Consider the following 18,618-nt stretch of genomic DNA (forward strand, 5'->3'; position numbering starts at 1 on the left):
GACCGGCCCGGGGGCGGGGCTAATGACCGGCCCGGGGGCGGGGCTAATGACCGGCCCGGGGGCGGGGCTAATGACCGGGGCGGGGTTAATGACAGACCTTTTGCTGAATTTTATCCAATAACGATGGAGAAAAACAGGCCCACAGCATCATGGATCTTTAGTTTGAAACAGTGAGGCGTTCGGTGAACATTTTTATGACTGAATAAAAGGTGTTTCCTGAGGAATCGCCCCATTTTGTCCCTGTATGTATCAGGAACGCTCTCCTCTCCTGGCCTCCAGTTCCCGCTCCGCCCCAAAAAGTAATTAACGGCGAGCGGAGCGATGGAGCCCAGTGTCTCTGCTCAGGAGCGGATAACTTTCAGAGCGACACAAGCAACCTGCGGGCCGCGATAAGACGATATGACATCACTCTCAGACCAACGTCACCAATCGGAGCTTTTTCTCTCAGATCTCAGCCGACGTGTCTGTGACTTACGGCCAGTGTTTTTATCTCTGCTTTATTTCAGGCAGCGAAGTAAGTCAGGGCGTAACCAGAGCTGATCAGGTTCAGCTGGGATTTCGGACAGGATGTTTCGGCTTTATTTGAAAAGACACTGCAAAATGTTTAGGTATCTGATTAAAACCTTGAGGCTCATGAGAGACGAGGAGCATTGCGATCCGCCGGGTTTAGATCCAGATGTTTGGTAGCAGAGATCCTGAGGATCCAACCGCTGGAAGGAAAATCAGCTTTCTGTTGGACTTTTGATCCGTCTGAACAAAGATGGATGGAAACGCAGCAGGTAAAGATCAGAGGACGCCTGGAGATTCGGCTCAAATGTAAACACATTCAGAGTCAATATAACGGATCAGCAGCATCACATTAAAACCTCAGCGGACCGGGCCGCCACGTCAATATTTATTTGTCTCTCCCAGGAAGGAATGTTTCTAACGAGGCTTGATGTGACATTTTGGGAAATCAATAACCGGGTCGCTCAGATTCAGAGAGTGAGGCGGGACGGATCCGGTCCGACCCGGTTCCCGCAGCGGATCCGGTCCGACCCGGTTCCCCCAGCGGAACCGGTCCAACCCGGTTCCCGCAGCGGATCCGGTCCGACCCGGTTCCCCCACCGGAACCGGTCCACCCGGTTCCCGCAGCGGATCCGGTCCGACCCGGTTCCCGCAGCGGATCCGGTCCGACCCGGTTCCCCCAGCGGAACCGGTCCGACCCGGTTCCCGCAGCGGATCCGGTCCGACCCGGTTCCCGCAGCGGATCCGGTCCGACCCGGTTCCCCCAGCGGATCCGGTCCGACCCGGTTCCCGCAGCGGATCCGGTCCGACCCGGTTCCCGCAGCGGATCCGGTCCGACCCGGTTCCCCCAGCGGAACCGGTCCGACCCGGTTCCCCCAGCGGAACCGGTCCGACCCGGTTCCCGCAGCGGATCCGGTCCGACCCGGTTCCCCCACCGGAACCGGTCCGACCCGGTTCCCGCAGCGGATCCGGTCCGACCCGGTTCCCGCAGCGGATCCGGTCCGACCCGGTTCCCCCAGCGGATCCGGTCCGACCCGGTTCCCGCAGCGGATCCGGTCCGACCCGGTTCCCCCAGCGGATCCGGTCCGACCCGGTTCCCGCAGCGGATCCGGTCCGACCCGGTTCCCGCAGCGGATCCGGTCCGACCCGGTTCCCGCCAGGCCTTCGTCCCAACAGCAAATGAAGAGATAAATTAGTAAACAGCATGAAAAATGCAGCAGCTGCATAAGTGAAGCAAAATGGAGACGAGTTTTTATTAAAAAATAAAAATTACAATTTAATTATTCATGAATCAAACTCACAACAACTGACCAGCAAGTCTGGACTGACCGGACCGGAGGGAACCGGGCCGGTGTCACTGTGCACCAGGTGTGCACCGGTCCAGATGGCCCGGTCCGGTCGGAGCCAGCAGGAATCCAGGATTTTCTTCTATGTGTAAGCTGAATAAAGTTATCGTTGGGTGTGAAAACGTCTCAGCATGAAGCTGGAACCAAACCTGACAGGCTGCCTTCATCCTACAGAAATATCCGGTTCTGGCGCCGACAGACGACCCAAAGAGCGAACTGCAGACGGAAGATCAGCTAAACAAACAGAATGACTCCAGAACGAAGAACAAACTCCCAGTTAGATGCAGGTTTATGTGCTTATGGTTTAAAAAAACATCTGGGACAAATATTTTCTCTGGTTTATTCCTCTGCAGGCAGCAGGAAGAGTTCATAAGCATTCATCTCTATGAAACCAAACAGCAGGAGTTTGCAAACTCCTGCTGTTAATAACTTAATAGTTTCATTAAGTTATTAATGAAACTATTAATAACTTAATGCAATAGAAGAACTTTATTCAGATTAACTCCTAAAACTTTTAAGATTTATCTGTTGTCCCCCTGGGAAGTTTTAAAAAACCAAGCAGCCAGTAAAACCAGTCCGGTTCCAACATGGGCTGAAATGCCACTCAGACGGAAGAATCCATCGATCCAGAAGCAAAACAGAAACGGTTCATAAACCCAGTCAGGAACAGAGGTTTGGACAGGATCTCCATCACTCCCAGTTACAGCAGGAAGGTTAAGAGAACACGGTGGAAGCTGTGAAGCACGGTGGTGGCAGCATCATGCTGTGAGGGTGTTTTACTACTAGGCAGAAAAAACATCTACGGCAACATGGACAGTTACTGAGCAGCTTGAGGACAAAGTCCAGGATTCAGAACCGCTGCCACCAATGTGTTTTTAGCTAACTAGGCAGCCAGAGTTTATTAGCAGCTAGCTAGTTAGGTTTTTAGCCGCTAGCAGCTAGTTAGCGGTACATTCACAGAACATAAAGATGTTTCCATCTGACTCAAACTTTTGCCTTAAAGAAAAATCCCACCAGAAAAAACACTCCATATAAACAGTCCAACATCAACCACAGTCCAGACCTGCAGTTAAAATGATTTTAAGACTTTCTCAAATGAATTTAAGACTTTCAAAAAAAAAAAAAAAAAAAAAAAAAAAAAAAAAAAATTGAATTTAAGACTTTCTGAAATGAATTTAAGACTTTCTAAAGATGCGTAATAAACACTCTGGACTGAGAAGCTAGGACGGACGGATGTGTGAGAAGGTCAGACGTTTAAAGGTGACGCCCAAATTCTGAAGAAACGGACAAAGTTGAAAAAACGTATTCTCTAAAACAATCAGCCATTTCTAAGGCGACGTTAAACGGTTGAAGTTCAGTCTGAGCCGATGTCAGGATGGAAGCAGAGCTCACACTGACCTCTATGAGCTTTCGCTCGTAGCTGGCGGCGAGCTCCTCGATGTCCCCGATGCATTTGCTCTGCAGCGGGGGGAGCTGCTCTTCGCTGGAGCGCAGGACGGACAGACCTGCAGGACGGAGACAGACAGACGGAGACGGGTTAGCTTCCTCTGAACCCAGCACGGCTGCCAGAAACTGATCTCTGATTCAGTTTTTCTAAAATCTTTTCCAGGTTGAAAAACTGAAACCGTTTAGCAAACAAACCCACAATAACAGCATCTTAATATTTACAGCCTGAAATGAAAACAGTCTCTTATTACAGTTTTTCTTCATTATCATGCCAAAAGAAATAATGTTTAATAAATGAATTATTGACATTCTGAAAGTGTGGATTCTGCAGTTAATCAGCATAGGGCGCAGCGCTGCTCACTCTTAGGTCAGACAGCTAAATCTGCATGCTAGTGGCTACATATCGTAATAATGCTCTAAAAACAAAATATAAAAATATTCCAGCAGACATGAATTCCTCTGCTCATAAAGTGAGTTTTGCCTTCTGTTATTGTCTTCAGTTGATTGATCTATTAATATTTAAACAATCAGCAAACAAACAAACAGCTGCAAATTATAACTGCATTTTCTCTGCTGCTGCACAGACAGATTAAAGTTCTCAGGCTGAGATTAAAGTTCTCAGGCTGAGATTAAAGTTCTCAGGCTGAGATTAAAGTTCTCAGGCTGAGATTAAAGTTCTCAGGCTGAGATTAAAGTTCTCAGGCTGAGATTAAAGTTCTCAGGCTGAGATTAAAGTTCTCAGGCTGAGATTAAAGTTCTCAGGCTGAGACAGGCTGCTGGCCGTAGCTGCTGCTCAGCGCCGCTACCATCTACCATCTTCCCTCCTCCGCCGCTTGTTTGCTCAAACTTTCTGCTCAGATGGAGTTTATTGCTTCTTTGCTTGATAACAGACTGAAGTCGTGACACGGCAGCCAGAAGCATCGACTAATCTACTTCCCTCCGTAAATAACGGCCGAGTTTGGGGAAGCTGCGCTTGTAAGTGGGTGGAAGATGGATCGTCTGCCTCCACAGCACAAGCACATTAACGGCGTGACTTTAGCGCCTCCACACAAAGACACACCCAGAGGATGGGGTGGAGGCTCAGGTGGAGGATCTGGTGGAGGATCGGGTGGAGGCTCAGGTGGAGGATCAGGTGGAGGATCGGGTGGAGGATCGGGTGGAGGTTCAGGTGGAGGTTCAGGTGGAGGATCGGGTGGAGGTTCAGGTGGAGGATCGGGTGGAGGATCGGGTGGAGGTTCAGGTGGAGGATCGGGTGGAGGATCGGGTGGAGGTTCAGGTGGAGGTTCAGGTGGAGGATCGGGTGGAGGATCGGGTGGAGGATCGGGTGGAGGATCGGGTGGAGGTTCAGGTGGAGGTTCAGGTGGAGGATCGGGTGGAGGATCGGGTGGAGGATCGGGTGGAGGATCGGGTGGAGGATCGGGTGGAGGTTCAGGTGGAGGTTCAGGTGGAGGATCGGGTGGAGGTTCAGGTGGAGGATCGGGTGGAGGATCGGGTGGAGGATCGGGTGGAGGATCGGGTGGAGGATCGGGTGGAGGATCGGGTGGAGGTTCAGGTGGAGGATCGGGTGGAGGATCGGGTGGAGGATCGGGTGGAGGATCGGGTGGAACACACACACATAACATCAGCTCAAACACAAACAAGGAATGAAACGCATCGTCATCCAAACAGAGCAACAGAAATAAAAACGGTGCAAACTGGCAGCCGCTGCTTCCCCTCCTGTTTCCATGCAGGCGATTAATGGAGTCGGCTAAATGCTCCAGGTGATGAGAAACAAACAGGAGCAGAAAACGGCAGGCGAGGAACGGAGGAGGGATGGATCCACACAGCTGTTCTGGGCGATGTGAGAAAAAGCAAACATCTGGTCTGAAATAACAGCTAAGTGGGCCAGAAAGCCAGCAGCTGCATGCAGGCGTCCCTCAGGGCTGCAGAGGGACAAGAAACACAAACCTGAAACCAAAGATGAGAAAATCTGGGAATATTTAAAACAAGAATCAGAACTGATCAGATTCTGGAGGAACAGCGAGTTCTCCGTGAAATTCCTGCTGCGTCAATTATTTTTCCATCTGAGGTTCTGTCCTGCACACGATCAGTAATCAATTAATGTATCAGTTAATCAGACATTTATTGGCGTATAAAAACACGTCATTCTGCAGAAATTTCATTTGACCACCAGGCCTTTTATACAATACTAGAAATACATTAAATCATGCAAATAAACGTGTTACTGTGTAAAAGTGAGTAACAGCTGGAAATGAAGGTTTGATCATTTCTAGAATCTGCAGCTAAAAATGTCCCGACATCAACATGAGGAAACCTCTTTATTATTGATTAAATGATTAACAAAAGCTGATCAATAGGAGATTTTTACAGAACCAGATGAAGATAAATCTGCCACAAGAGAAGTTCTGCTAGATTTACAGGTGAAGAACATTTTATTTATATTTCATAAATAAAACAACATTTTATTTATGAAATATAAATAAAATGTTTGTCCTTTTCTGCAGGTTCTGCTTTATTACTCTGTTCTTTCACCAACTGGACATTTTTCAATAACTGATTAATCACAATTAATCATTTCAGCCCTGGTTTAAATGATGGTCGATTTGATCTGATTCCTGTCCAACTGAGGTTAAAGGTCAAATTATGGAGACCTGCCACTGCATAAAAAACATTTAACTATAAACATCTTCTAAAATCATTTTTTCAATAATTGATGGATTGTTAATTTGTTTCCATCAGTCGTTTAGTTTTAAAACGTCCCAATAAAAAGCTCCGACTCGGCGGCGTGTGGTGCTGCTGCTCCTCGTCCCAGACGTGTTTGTCCCTTGGGGGCTTCCTTCACTGCCATTTTCTCCAGGGAGATCCGACCTACGCTTCGTTCTACCGGCAAATTTCTCCCCCTAAATGGGTCAAATGTTCAGAACCGGGCCCGGTTCTTCCTGCTGTCGGTTTGCTCGACAGTGAAAGCACCGCCGGGCAGAAAAGGCGCTTCACGTTCACCGGGAACAAACAGCCAATTGAAAAGTTCAGCGGGGAGCGACGGCGCAGAGCGCTGCTAAATTACCGGGATAACGCGCCTGCAAGTCGACTCATGTTTATTTTATTCTGCCCAGAGTTACAGGAGAAACACTCCATCCTGTCGGCTTCTACTCCCCCGATCAGACACAAACCAGGAAACAAACCCAAACCCAGCAGACGCACGCGTCTGCAAACAACAGAGACATGAAGATTCTCACTGGAGGAAACCGTTTGTTTCACAGTTAAAGCAACAAACATTTAAATCAGCACAGGAGCAACACGAGAGGATGAAACCAGAGCAACAACCAGAACACGGCTGAAACGATCAATCTGATTAATCAATTATTGAAATAATCAGCAATTAATTTAGTGATTGATATGAGCTTAAGAACTGCTGAGGGAGCAACATGTTCAGAGCAGTAATGAAGAACAAACTGCACAAAAACAAACACTGCATGAAAATATATAAAACAATCTTTGCCTGTAAAGGATTTTTAACCAATGAGTTTCAGCTTCATCTTGTTCAAATCCAGAAAAAAAACTCGTAAAGCATCTTTTCGCATCCAATTATTAATCCGTTAATCAGAAAATAATCCGCAGATCAGTCCTAATCTGTACTGAAGTTCAGTCCAGCAGGACTGGACTGAACTTTTCTCATGTTGATGTCAGAAGGATTTTAATCAGCAGAAACATTGTTTGCTACAAATGAACAAACTGTTATCGACTTGTAGGCAAAAATATTCTTATTTCCATTTTAGAAATCATGAATTATGTTTATTTGCATTTTTAATGTATTTCTAATTATCCACAAAAAGGTTTATTTAAAAAATATGGAAACATGGGCCAATATTTAATCTGATTAATCACCAGAATAATCGATTAATCGTTACTACAATAATCCTTATTTGCAGTAGTTGAGCTTTTACAGTGTTAGTAACATGAGGATGAATCCAGAAGCTTCTCCACTGAAGTCGAGCGTTGATGGGCGATGATGACATCAGCGCCTCTGGTGCCGCTCGGTCCATTAGCGGCGGCCGGCGCCACCGAGCCGCGGTTCTGAACAAACAAACCTCGGTTCTGCAGCGACGCGCCGAAGCAGCGCTGCTCAATAAAACATGTGCAACAACAACGAAAAACACAACTCATGTGCAACCAAGTGCAGCTAGTGGAGGCGCCAGCGTGAAACCCGGATGAAATGAGCCCAACGTTTCCGTCGCCGCCGAGCTCAACATGCATGTCATTAAAAAAAACATCTGATCTGTGATAAAACGTCTTGGTCAGATTCTGTCACTAAACAGATCAAACCAGAAACACAGGAAAGCATGAAGAGTCCAAATCCTCCAGAGGAAACAAACTAAAATTAAATCACGCTCAAATTCTCCCAGATGATCAAAGTTTGGAACGATCGACTTTCTGAGCTCAACATGAATGTCAATCAGAAAAATCCTTTTATCAGCCATTAAACAGCCTGTCTTTGTTCCATCTTTCAAACTTCCTCTCCTCCTCTTCATCCTCTCATCCTCTCATCCTCCTCATCCTCTCCTTCTCTTCATCCTCTCCTCCTCTTCATCCTCTCCTTCTCTTCATCCTCTCCTTCTCTTCATCCTCTCCTCTTCATCCTCTCATCCTCCTCATCCTCTCCTTCTCTTCATCTTCTCCTCCTCCTCATCCTCTCATCCTCTTCATCCTCTCCTCTTCATCCTCTCCTCCTCTTCATCCTCTCCTCCTCCTCATCCTCTCCTTCTCTTCATCCTCTCCTCCTCTTCATCCTCTCATCCTCCTCATCCTCTCCTTCTCTTCATCCTCTCCTCCTCTTCATCCTCTCCTTTTCTTCATCCCTCCTCCTCTTCATCCTCTCCTCCTCTTCATCCTCTCATCCTCCTCATCCTCTCCTTCTCTTCATCCTCTCCTTCTCTTCATCCTCTCCTCCTCTTCATCCTCTCCTCCTCCTCATCCTCTCATCCTCTTCATCCTCTCCTCTTCATCCTCTCCTCTTCATCCTCTCATCCTCTCCTTCTCTTCATCCTCTCCTTCTCTTCATCCTCTCCTCCTCTTCATCCTCTCCTTCTCTTCATCCTCTCCTCCTCTTCATCCTCTCCTCCTCCTCATCCTCTCCTTCTCTTCATCCTCTCCTCTTCATCCTCTCATCCTCCTCATCCTCTCCTTCTCTTCATCCTCTCCTCTTCATCCTCTCATCCTCCTCATCCTCTCCTCCTCCTCATCCTCTCCTTTTCTTCATCCCCTTCTCCTCTTCATCCTCTCCTCCTCCTCATCCTCTCATCCTCTTCATCCTCTCCTCCTCTCATCCTCCTCATCCTCTCCTTCTCTTCATCCTCTCCTTCTCTTCATCCTCTCCTCCTCCTCATCCTCTCCTCCTCCTCATCCCCTCCTCCTCTTCATCCTCTCCTCCTCCTCATCCTCTCCTCCTCTTCATCCTCTCCTCCTCCTCATCCTCTCATCCTCTCCTCCTCTCATCCTCCTCATCCTCTCCTTCTCTTCATCCTCTCCTCCTCCTCATCCTCTCCTTTTCTTCATCCCCTCCTCCTCTTCATCCTCTCATCCTCTTCATCCCCTCCTCCTCTTCATCCTCTCCTCCTCCTCATCCTCTTGTCTCCATCATTCAGTCTCATTCAGCTGCTGTTTTACCAATTATGCTCTTTGTCTTCATCCTTTCTGAGCATGAAGACATTCATTTTTCACAAAATGAAATGTTTATCATTCATTTCATAATTGATGACTGCATGATGTTTTTATGATGTAAAGCACTTTGAACTGCCTTGTTGCTGAAATGTGTTTCACAAATAAACTTCACTTGACTTAAAGGGGCATTACTAAGTGTTTTCCAGGCTCTTTGTGCCATTTTATACCACAATCCGTCACTGTGTTACATTCAATTGTTATAAAAATACTATAAATATCAAATAAATACAACATTTTAGTTCCTGATTTAACTCCTTAAATTTGGCCCTCTGTCCCTTTAAGAAGCTCTTGCTCTTTCTGAAGCTCCACCTCCAGGAAGTTGTCCCAACATGGCTCCTCTATTAACCCTTTAATGTTTTTACCAGCGTTGCTCTGAGCAGCAGCTCCTATAATGAGCTCAGCTGGTTGCTAATTGCTGCTGGCTAGTCTAGAGGAGCTGAGTGGGGGAGGAGCTGAGCCTTGAAGGCGGGGCTTGGTCCACCCAGGCGTTCTGAACAGCTGAGTGGTTGCCATGAAGTTGGAAGGATTTCTCCAAGAAACAAAGCAACGCTGCAGGTTTGATTCGGATGAACAATAAAGAAAGATTAAAATGATTTTACAGATTTTAAGGTTTTAATAATTTTACATGACACCGGCCCTTTAATCATTAATCGTGCTGAAATAATCCCAGATGTTGTTCTCTTATAAAACATGTTTGTCTTTGCTTTCAAACTTCTGTCACCTCCATTTCTCCTTCCTCTTCTCTCCGGCTCCGCCCACTCCCATCACCATCTTCCTCCTCCTCCTCTTCATCACCGTCTTTTTCACCAATTTTAATCAGAAATTAATGTGGCTCAGTTCATCAGATGCAGAATCACTCAAGCTTTCGGTTTAGGAGTAATAAACCAGCTGAGGGCAGATACAAACGGAGTCCAGCGATTCTTGGTGCTGCCGTCGGATCGCTGACTGCATCTCGTCTGACGGCTTCTAGATAAATCAACTCCAGACTCTGAGGGCAGCAGGACGACGTCTACAGATGTGCAACTCGCAGCAGGAGGCCCAAACGGCTCCTCCTCTGTTCGGCTCAGGCTTAAAGGGAAAGCCTTTTCCAATTTTAATGAGGAAAACTCCGAGCTCGCGCTCGTTATTCCAGCTTTGAGAGGGTTTTCTCCTGAGCAAAGGGAAGAATGAAACGGGAACAAATGTTCTGGCACCGAGCGCCAGAAGCTCGTTTAAGTCGACTGCACCGCAGATTAAACATGAAGGGCTTCAATTAGACGATACCCAGTTCAACATGTTTACATTATATCGCCTGCAGGAAGAAAAAACATGCATGAATCATACAACACACGCAGCTTTCACCACTCAGCACCCATCTGCCTGCTTGTTCTACTTTCAGCTCTTTGAGTCCTGAAATAATCTAGAGCAGCTTCGCTAACCGCTAACACGCTTCAGCTAACCGCTAACACGCTTCAGCTAACCGCTAACACGCTTCAGCTAACCGCTAACACGCTTCAGCTAACCGCTAACACGCTTCAGCTAACCGCTAACACGCTTCAGCTAACTGCTAACATGCTTCAACCTGGTCCTAAACTCCAGGAGAGAGGAACTGCAGACCAGCTTCAACCAGAAAACCTGCGGCGCGTCGCCTGACATCACGGCGTTTTACTACAACCAGATTCACGTCCAACACCCACAGATAACGTAACAGGTTTTGTTTAGGCCATCGACCGGTCCGAACCTGTTCAACAAAGCATTATGACCTTCAAGCTTCTTCAGCATCAGATAAATCCAAACTCATCTGTTTTTACCATTGATGCATCTAAGCCTGTAGAGGGAAGCAGCTGCCGTTAATAACCATGATTGAATCTGAGTCAAAGTGAACTCTGCCTCCTTTTAACCCAATTTTCATCTCCACATGTTCATCTGTAATTTTTCATGCATCATGCATGGGATTGGTATTAAAGTTTCATTCTGTGTAATGGGAGGAACTGCACCTTTCTGCATAAACCGCGGCGCCGTCGCTATTCTGATCACGAGAACCTGAAGGTCTGTTTAATATTCATGGGATTCTAAATGGTTGTATGTGGCTTCATCATTAATTCCATAAAAAGCACAATTTGCATGCGACACGTCGTCAGAATGCCAAAGGGATCGCATGGTTCCCTGCGACGCTCATGCTGTTTGGAGCGGAGACCCGCAGGGACTGAGGCGTGCAGCGAATCCAGAACCGCGCCGGCTCTCAGAACCAAACTGAGAGGACAACTCTTGGAGCGAAACTCAGATGTTTTCTGGCCTCAGATTTTTCATTTCAGCACTAAAACTAAACACCCTGCGTTTCTGATGCACTAATACAGATTTTCAGAACGATGAATTCTCCCAAAAATTGCTATAAACAATAATAACAATAATAATATTGTGATTTTCAGAGAATTTTCTAATATAGTGACATTGATGCAAGTAAATGTTATATCATTTAACAGTGGAACTGAAAACATTTTAAACATCAGGAATGAATTAAAATGGATTATGAAGCAAAACTGCATTTGAAAAATAATCTTAATTCAGCTTTAGCCTGGAAAACAGCCAAAGTGGCAGTGAGAGCAAAGTGACTCCTTCATCCTGGGTGTCTGACATGTGCAGCGTTTTCTAAAGATGGCGACTTTTCAACCATACCAGGAGGAAGCGTCTCTTTAGGAACTGTCCGATGCGATTCATTGATTATTTATGCAGAAACTCTGGAATCAGAAAACCTGGCAGGTTCAATCATTCATGCCTCCATGTTCAGATACAGAGGAGAGTCAGGATGTGACTCAATCTGAGTTTCATGAGTCTCCAGCTCCAGTCAGTATGTCCCCAGGCAGCAAGCAGCTAGCAGCTACCAGTTAGCAGCTACCAGTTAGCAGCTACCAGTTAGCAGCTGTTTAATATTCGCCTCGCCTTCGGCTCGGAGCTGCTGGTAAACTGCATCTCTCCATCTTGACAGGTTTTGGTTGTCAGAGTGATTGCTCTCTGAAATGACTCTTAGGAGGAGCGGTGTGTGTAAGTGTGTGTAAGTGTGTGTCAGTGTGTGTAAGTGTGTGTCAGTGTGTGTCAGTGTGTGTAAGTGTGTGTCAGTGTGTGTCAGTGTGTGTAAGTGTGTGTAAGTGTGTGTCAGTGTGTGTCAGTGTGTGTCAGTGTGTGTCAGTGTGTGTCAGTGTGTGTAAGTGTGTGTCAGTGTGTGTCAGTGTGTGTCAGTGTGTGTCAGTGTGTGTAAGTGTGTGTCAGTGTGTGTAAGTGTGTGTCAGTGTGTGTAAGTGTGTGTAAGTGTGTGTCAGTGTGTGTCAGTGTGTGTCAGTGTGTAAGTGTGTGTAAGTGTGTGTCAGTGTGTGTCAGTGTGTGTCAGTGTGTGTCAGTGTGTGTAAGTGTGTGTCAGTGTGTGTCAGTGTGTGTCAGTGTGTGTAAGTGTGTGTCAGTGTGTGTCAGTGTGTGTAAGTGTGTGTCAGTGTGTGTCAGTGTGTGTCAGTGTGTGTAAGTGTGTGTAAGTGTGTGTCAGTGTGTGTCAGTGTGTGTCAGTGTGTGTCAGTGTGTGTCAGTGTGTGTAAGTGTGTGTAAGTGTGTGTAAGTGTGTGTAAGTGTGTGTCAGTGTGTGTCAGTGTGTGTCAGTGTGTGTCAGTGTGTGTCAGTGTGTAAGTGTGTGTCAGTGTGTGTCAGTGTGTGTCAGTGTGTGTCAGTGTGTGTCAGTGTGTGTCAGTGTGTCAGTGTGTGTCAGTGTGTGTAAGTGTGTGTCAGTGTGTGTAAGTGTGTGTAAGTGTGTGCAGGTGTCTGAGGTTTTTACAAGCAGCAGGAAAACCTAATTATTTCTGTGATCAAAGTAATCTTTAGGATAAAAAATAAAACGTCTGACCCAGAAACGTCTCTGCTGGAAACCATCGCAGCTCGATCTGCGATTAGAGGAGGAATTAAAGCTCCGCCTCCTGGATTCACACAACCAGGCCGAGTTTTTACAGCGACCTGCAGCGCCTCACACACCCTGGACCTCTTTATGGAAACAAAAGGCTGAGAATGATCAGGGTTTGTGTTTTAGTTGCATCCACAGCATGACGCAGCCACCACCGGGTTTCACAGAGCGGCTCTGTGTATGCTGAGCTTCAACTACACTCTAAATGCTAACTAGTAAAATGTAAATAAATGACCTGAAGAAAGGAAAAATCGTCTTATGGAGTTATGCAGAGGAACACACGTTTCCCCTCTCAGAGCCTCAAACATCTGCGTGCTGCTCGTATTTAATTGAGCCACTTTATTGAATCCTATGAACCCAGAACCTGCAGAACCTGCAGAACCTGCAGAACCTGCAGAACAGCGACCCGCCTCTGAAACCACCGTCGATTATCTCGTCTATCGCTATGACAACGTGACTTTCCTCAGAGCGGCAGCCGGCGCAGCATGAGCGTTATTTTAAACCGGAGCAAAGCGTTCAATCACACCTTGTGAAGTCTGGGTTTAATTTTTCCTCGCGGTGCCCCGAGTGCTCTGGCTTCTGAACAGAGTCCAAACAGAACCAGAACCAGCGCCTCTAATATGCATGAGGGAGAAAGCGGCTCTCGCTCTGTGAGCGCCGTGTGTTCCTCCAGAATAGCAAACTCGCCGAGCGCCACAGGAAGACGCTCCTCTGGAGCCTCTATTATTATTTATATTATATTTCAAGGGTGGGAGCGTTTATATCTGTCAGTCACAGCGTCCCTCTGTTTGGACCAAAACTTCCTCATAAGCAAATCGTCTATAGGCTTAGATCTGGCGGCCATGTTACCGCCAGGCGGCCATGTTATCGCCGGGCGGCCATGTTGCCGCCGGGCGGCCATGTTATCGCCGGGCGGCCATGTTGCCGCCGGGCGGCCATGTTATCGCCGGGCCGGGCGGCCATGTTGCCGCCGGGCGGCCATGTTATCGCCGGGTGGGCGACCGCCGGGCGGCCATGTTACCGCCGGGCGGCCGCGGGGCGGCCATGTTACCGCCGGGCGGCCATGTTATCGCCGGGCGGGGCGACCGCCGGGCGGCCATGTTACCAGTTCCTCCACCAACGTAGTTCAGAACTCGTTCAGGTCCCTGAATGCGTTTTCGAACCAATTTCGTATTTTGCCACAAGAAAAAAAGACAAGCTATAAAACAACTTTTCATATTGTTTTATAGCTGTCAGTGTATAAAACAATATACACTGACATATATTGTCAGTGTATATTGACAATATACCCTGACAGCTGTATATTGTTTCATGTTCATGGATGTGAACGTGAAACGTCCACATCCACAAGGGAAACATGAATTTTGTTTAAGAAACGATTGGTTGCCGATTTTAACCAATCGACATATGGACTGTGTCAGCTGGGGTGTGATATATATTGATCGTCATCATGTCATAACAATCAATAATATGTATTGTATAACGATATATACATTAACGAATCCACTGGCTCCAGAAATCACATGAAGCAGCTCAAATATAATTTAATTCTGTAAATCTAAACTGATTTGTTTTTTTACACAGGAAAAAGCATCAACAGTTGAGTTTTTTGGGGGTAAAAAATACACTTTATGAATAAAATATGCTTTCTTTGCAACCACTGGATTCTAGCAGAGAACATTTATGAATAAAAGACTAGCTGTAAAATAACTGGATTCCTCACTTCTTCACCAGACACTGAAGGAAAACTGCAGGATGGAGAACATCTTCCTCACCTCTGCAGTGAAGCACTTCTGCTAACTGGCTGCATTTCCCACAGTCAGTGAAACGGCTCTTTGGTCACTAAGTTAAACAGTCTGCGCTGTTAAAGAGCATCAACACCGCAGACATGCTGCTGAATCACAGAGCCACCAGTCAGGAGCCGACTCCCAGCTGGGAGCTCTGGAGAGGGAAACACTCTTCAACACATTGTTCATCTGTTATCTGGAACTAAATCCAGATTATTCAAAACAAGCCCTCATTTTAGAGTCACTGGTGGCAGATTGTACGGCTGTTGATACGTTTTATCGTTTTCACCTGTGTGGAAATGTATAACTTGAACTCACTGCTGTTGAGATTTCAGGTGTTTGATATATAAAAATAACACGACTAATATAGAAGTATTTAATCATTCCCCACCTTTTATGCAACTTCTTAAACAATTCGGCTGACAAGAAAATAAATCTGCTAGTTTGAGAAAAACAAAGATTAGAATAGCAAGCAGTTATGAACAGGTTCCAAGTCCAACCCAGCAAGAGGAACATTTATGAAAAATTCAAAGTTTGTCCGTGAATCCTCTGAATATTGGAAAGAGTTCATGACAGAAGAACTGCGTGAAAATCCCACTTCTGAAAATGAGAGTCAGAATTCCCATTTTGGGAGTGAAAACAGAATTTGATAAACTGTTTAATAATCTATCTTGTGTCCAAAACATCTCAAAATATCCTGAGATGAGCATTTTAAATGGTGCATCCAGAATGTTAATGTCAAAGAGTTTGAGTACGACACAAATCTGACCAAACTCAGAGCGAAGCGCCAACCCTGTGGACGACACGATTCATTCAAGACTCAAGAACATTTCTAGACAGAAAGCAGTTCACAAAATGTCAGTAGAACTGTCCAATAATTGTTGGAGATTTCACAAGGTTGAATAAATATCGGTCGTTAATATCGGCCCAGTTTTACTGATCGGTCTATATATGGTGCGTTACTAACCTGACTGAACTGAGGGCAGTTTCTGAACAAAGTCAAATTTTTTCTTGTTCTTTAAAGAGATTTAAATGAGAAATGTTGAGGATGCAGCCCATCCATCTGCATGCAGCCTGAAATCATTCAGCCTTGACATTTACAAGTGTAAAACGCCGGAGCTCGCTCGCACATTTAAAAGCCGACATGAAGGCAGGATAACAAATGAGCACGTCGAGCGACTGTGTCCACCACGGTTCGCTGCTCAGACCTACTTCAACTCCATCGACTCCAGCAGCTGCAGAGGGATGAACAGGAAAACCCATTTCTGAGAGCAGAAACAGAAGAACATGGCAGAAAGCAGAAAGATTTATTGTCTTGTGATAAACAGCAGAAAAACAACTTTATGTGAATAAAATCCTGTAAATCTGAGCAAGTTGTTGGTTTAAATTAGCTCCAAGTATTCATCCCTTAAACTGGCATTAACATGGTGAATCTGTTCAGCGTTGGGTGTCAGCACTAATTTCCAACTGAGCCGTTTGATTTTTTTTTACTTCATCTCGGCCTTAAGGCAATAACAGTCAGGATCTTTCAATGTCGGAGCCATCAGCTCATAAAGTGCAGCGGGGGAAAAGGAGGCTGGCAGTCAGCGAGCGAGCTCTCGCTGAAATCTCAAGCTGAAAGCGTCCCCTGAAAGCTCTCGTTGAAAGCGTTCCCTGAAAGCTCTCGTTGAAAGCGTTCCCTGAAAGCTCTAGCCGAAAGCGTTCCCTGAAAGCTCTAGCCGAAAGCGTTCCCTGAAAGCTCTCGCTGAAAGCGTTCCCTGAAAGCTCTCGTTGAAAGCGTTCCCTGAAAGCTCTCGTTGAAAGCGTTCCCTGAAAGCTCTAGTCGAAAGTGTTCCCTGAAAGCTCTCGTTGAAAGCGTTCCCTGAAAGCGTTCCCTGAAATCTCTAGCCGAAAGCGTTCCCTGAAAGCTCTAGCCGAAAGTGTTCCCTGAAAGCTCTAGCTGAAAGCGTTCCCTGAAAGCTCTCGTTGAAAGCGTTCCCTGAAAGCTCTAGCTGAAAGCGTTCCCTGAAAGCTCTAGCTGAAAGCGTTCCCTGAAAGCTCTAGTCGAAAGCGTTCCCTGAAAGCTCTCGTTGAAAGCGTTCCCTGAAAGCTCTAGCTGAAAGCGTTCCCTGAAAGTTCTTGCCGAAAGCGTTCCCTGAAAGCGTTCCCTGAAAGCGTTCCCTGAAAGCACTAGCTTCACTGTCTGGTGGGGAAGGTGATGTGGGTTCGGCGCTTTTAATGAGCGCTTGGCTCCGGTCTTCTAGGAAGAGAGCGAAGCGAGGAGTTGCTCCGGTTCTGTTCGCCCGAGGCAGGAAGCGCCAACATGGCAGAATGAACATTAAGAATTGATGTTTCCATCTGGAAGATCTGGAGATGAGAGGAGCTGATAACAATCTGCTCATTTAAATCCACGATTACTACGCTGAGGCACGATCTGGAGAACGGACGGCGAGCGGAGGGAGCGGGAATTCAGAGACTTCCTGTTTCAGAGACTAACTACTTAGTCTCTAACTACAAACAGTCAGCAGAGGGCAGAAACTATTAATCAGGTTATTGGTGACTGATCAATTATTGAAATCAACTTATTTAGTAGTGGATTAATCGTTAAACTGGAGAATACAGACTCAATAAGAAACCATATGTTCAAGCAAAAAATATATTTTACTGGTAAGTGGTAGATAAATGTCCTTGAAGCACATTTTCTATCAAACTGAAGGGAAAATTGATTATTGGACTAATCAATACAATAAATGATCACCTGTACTGTATTGATGTGAAATCAAGTCTGAATTTATTTTAATTGTTTGCATCTTTTAATGTATTTTTAATATTGCGTAAAAAGGGAAGAAGATCCTCAATAAATAACTAAAGAATGTGCTAAATTTGATCAATTAATTATCAAAATAATGATTATTATGATCAATCATCAAAATGATTGATTGATCATAATTATATTTGCTGAAATAATCTATTATTCTCGCGACTAATCAATTACTTTTCAGAATAATCCATTAATTGATAAATTGTCAGAATAATAATGGAGAAGAGAAGAAAGAACATTAAACAGAATAAAACCCACAAGAAGCTCAGCAGCATTTTCTCTCCTCAGATTTCCCCTCCAGAACCAGAACCAGAACCGCCTCCTGTCTGAACCAGAACCAGAACCGAGCCCCTCGCGGCCCGCGGGTCGAGTCCCGCCCCTTCAGATGAGAACTGCAGATCAACATGCAGAAACTTTTAATCCTGAATGCAAATCGGTGATGTCAGCGGCGTGGAGCCGTACAGTACGCTGCGTACAGTACGCTGCGTACTGTATGCAGCGTACTGTATGCTGCATACAGTACGCAGCATACAGTACGCTGCGTACTGTATGCAGCGTACTGTATGCTGCGTACTGTATGCTGCGTACTGTATGCTGCATACAGTACGCAGCATACAGTACGCAGCATACAGTACGCTGCGTACTGTATGCAGCGTACTGTATGCTGCGTACTGTATGCTGCGTACTGTATGCAGCGTACTGTATGCAGCGTACTGTACGCTGCATACAGTACGCAGCATACAGTACGCAGCGTACTGTATGCTGCGTACTGTATGCTGCGTACTGTATGCAGCGTACTGTATGCAGCGTACTGTACGCTGCATACAGTACGCAGCGTACTGTACGCTGCGTACTGTATGCTGCGTACTGTATGCTGCGTACTGTACGCTGCGTACTGTATGCAGCGTACTGTATGCAGCGTACTGTATGCAGCGTACTGTATGCAGCGTACTGTATGCAGCGTACTGTATGCAGCGTACTGTATGCAGCGTACTGTATGCTGCGTACTGTATGCTGCGTACTGTACGCTGCGTACTGTATGCAGCGTACTGTATGCAGCGTACTGTATGCAGCGTACTGTATGCAGCGTACTGT

At 46.1% G+C, this 18,618-nt stretch overlaps 1 protein-coding gene across 1 annotated transcript in view; it reads right to left on the bottom strand.

Moving 5' to 3' along the window:
* Nucleotides 1-18,618, bottom strand: part of snx29 (sorting nexin 29) — a 98,269-nt gene that overhangs the window by 38,340 nt on the left and 41,311 nt on the right. Inside the window, 1 exon segment of the mRNA XM_055058084.1 lies at nt 3,252-3,358. Coding sequence (XP_054914059.1) covers nt 3,252-3,358 — 107 coding nt within the window.

The sequence above is a fragment of the Poeciliopsis prolifica genome, unplaced genomic scaffold (assembly GCF_027474105.1).
Source record: "Poeciliopsis prolifica strain line A6 unplaced genomic scaffold, Auburn_PproV2 SCAFFOLD049, whole genome shotgun sequence".
Classification (NCBI taxonomy): Eukaryota; Metazoa; Chordata; class Actinopteri; order Cyprinodontiformes; family Poeciliidae; genus Poeciliopsis; species Poeciliopsis prolifica.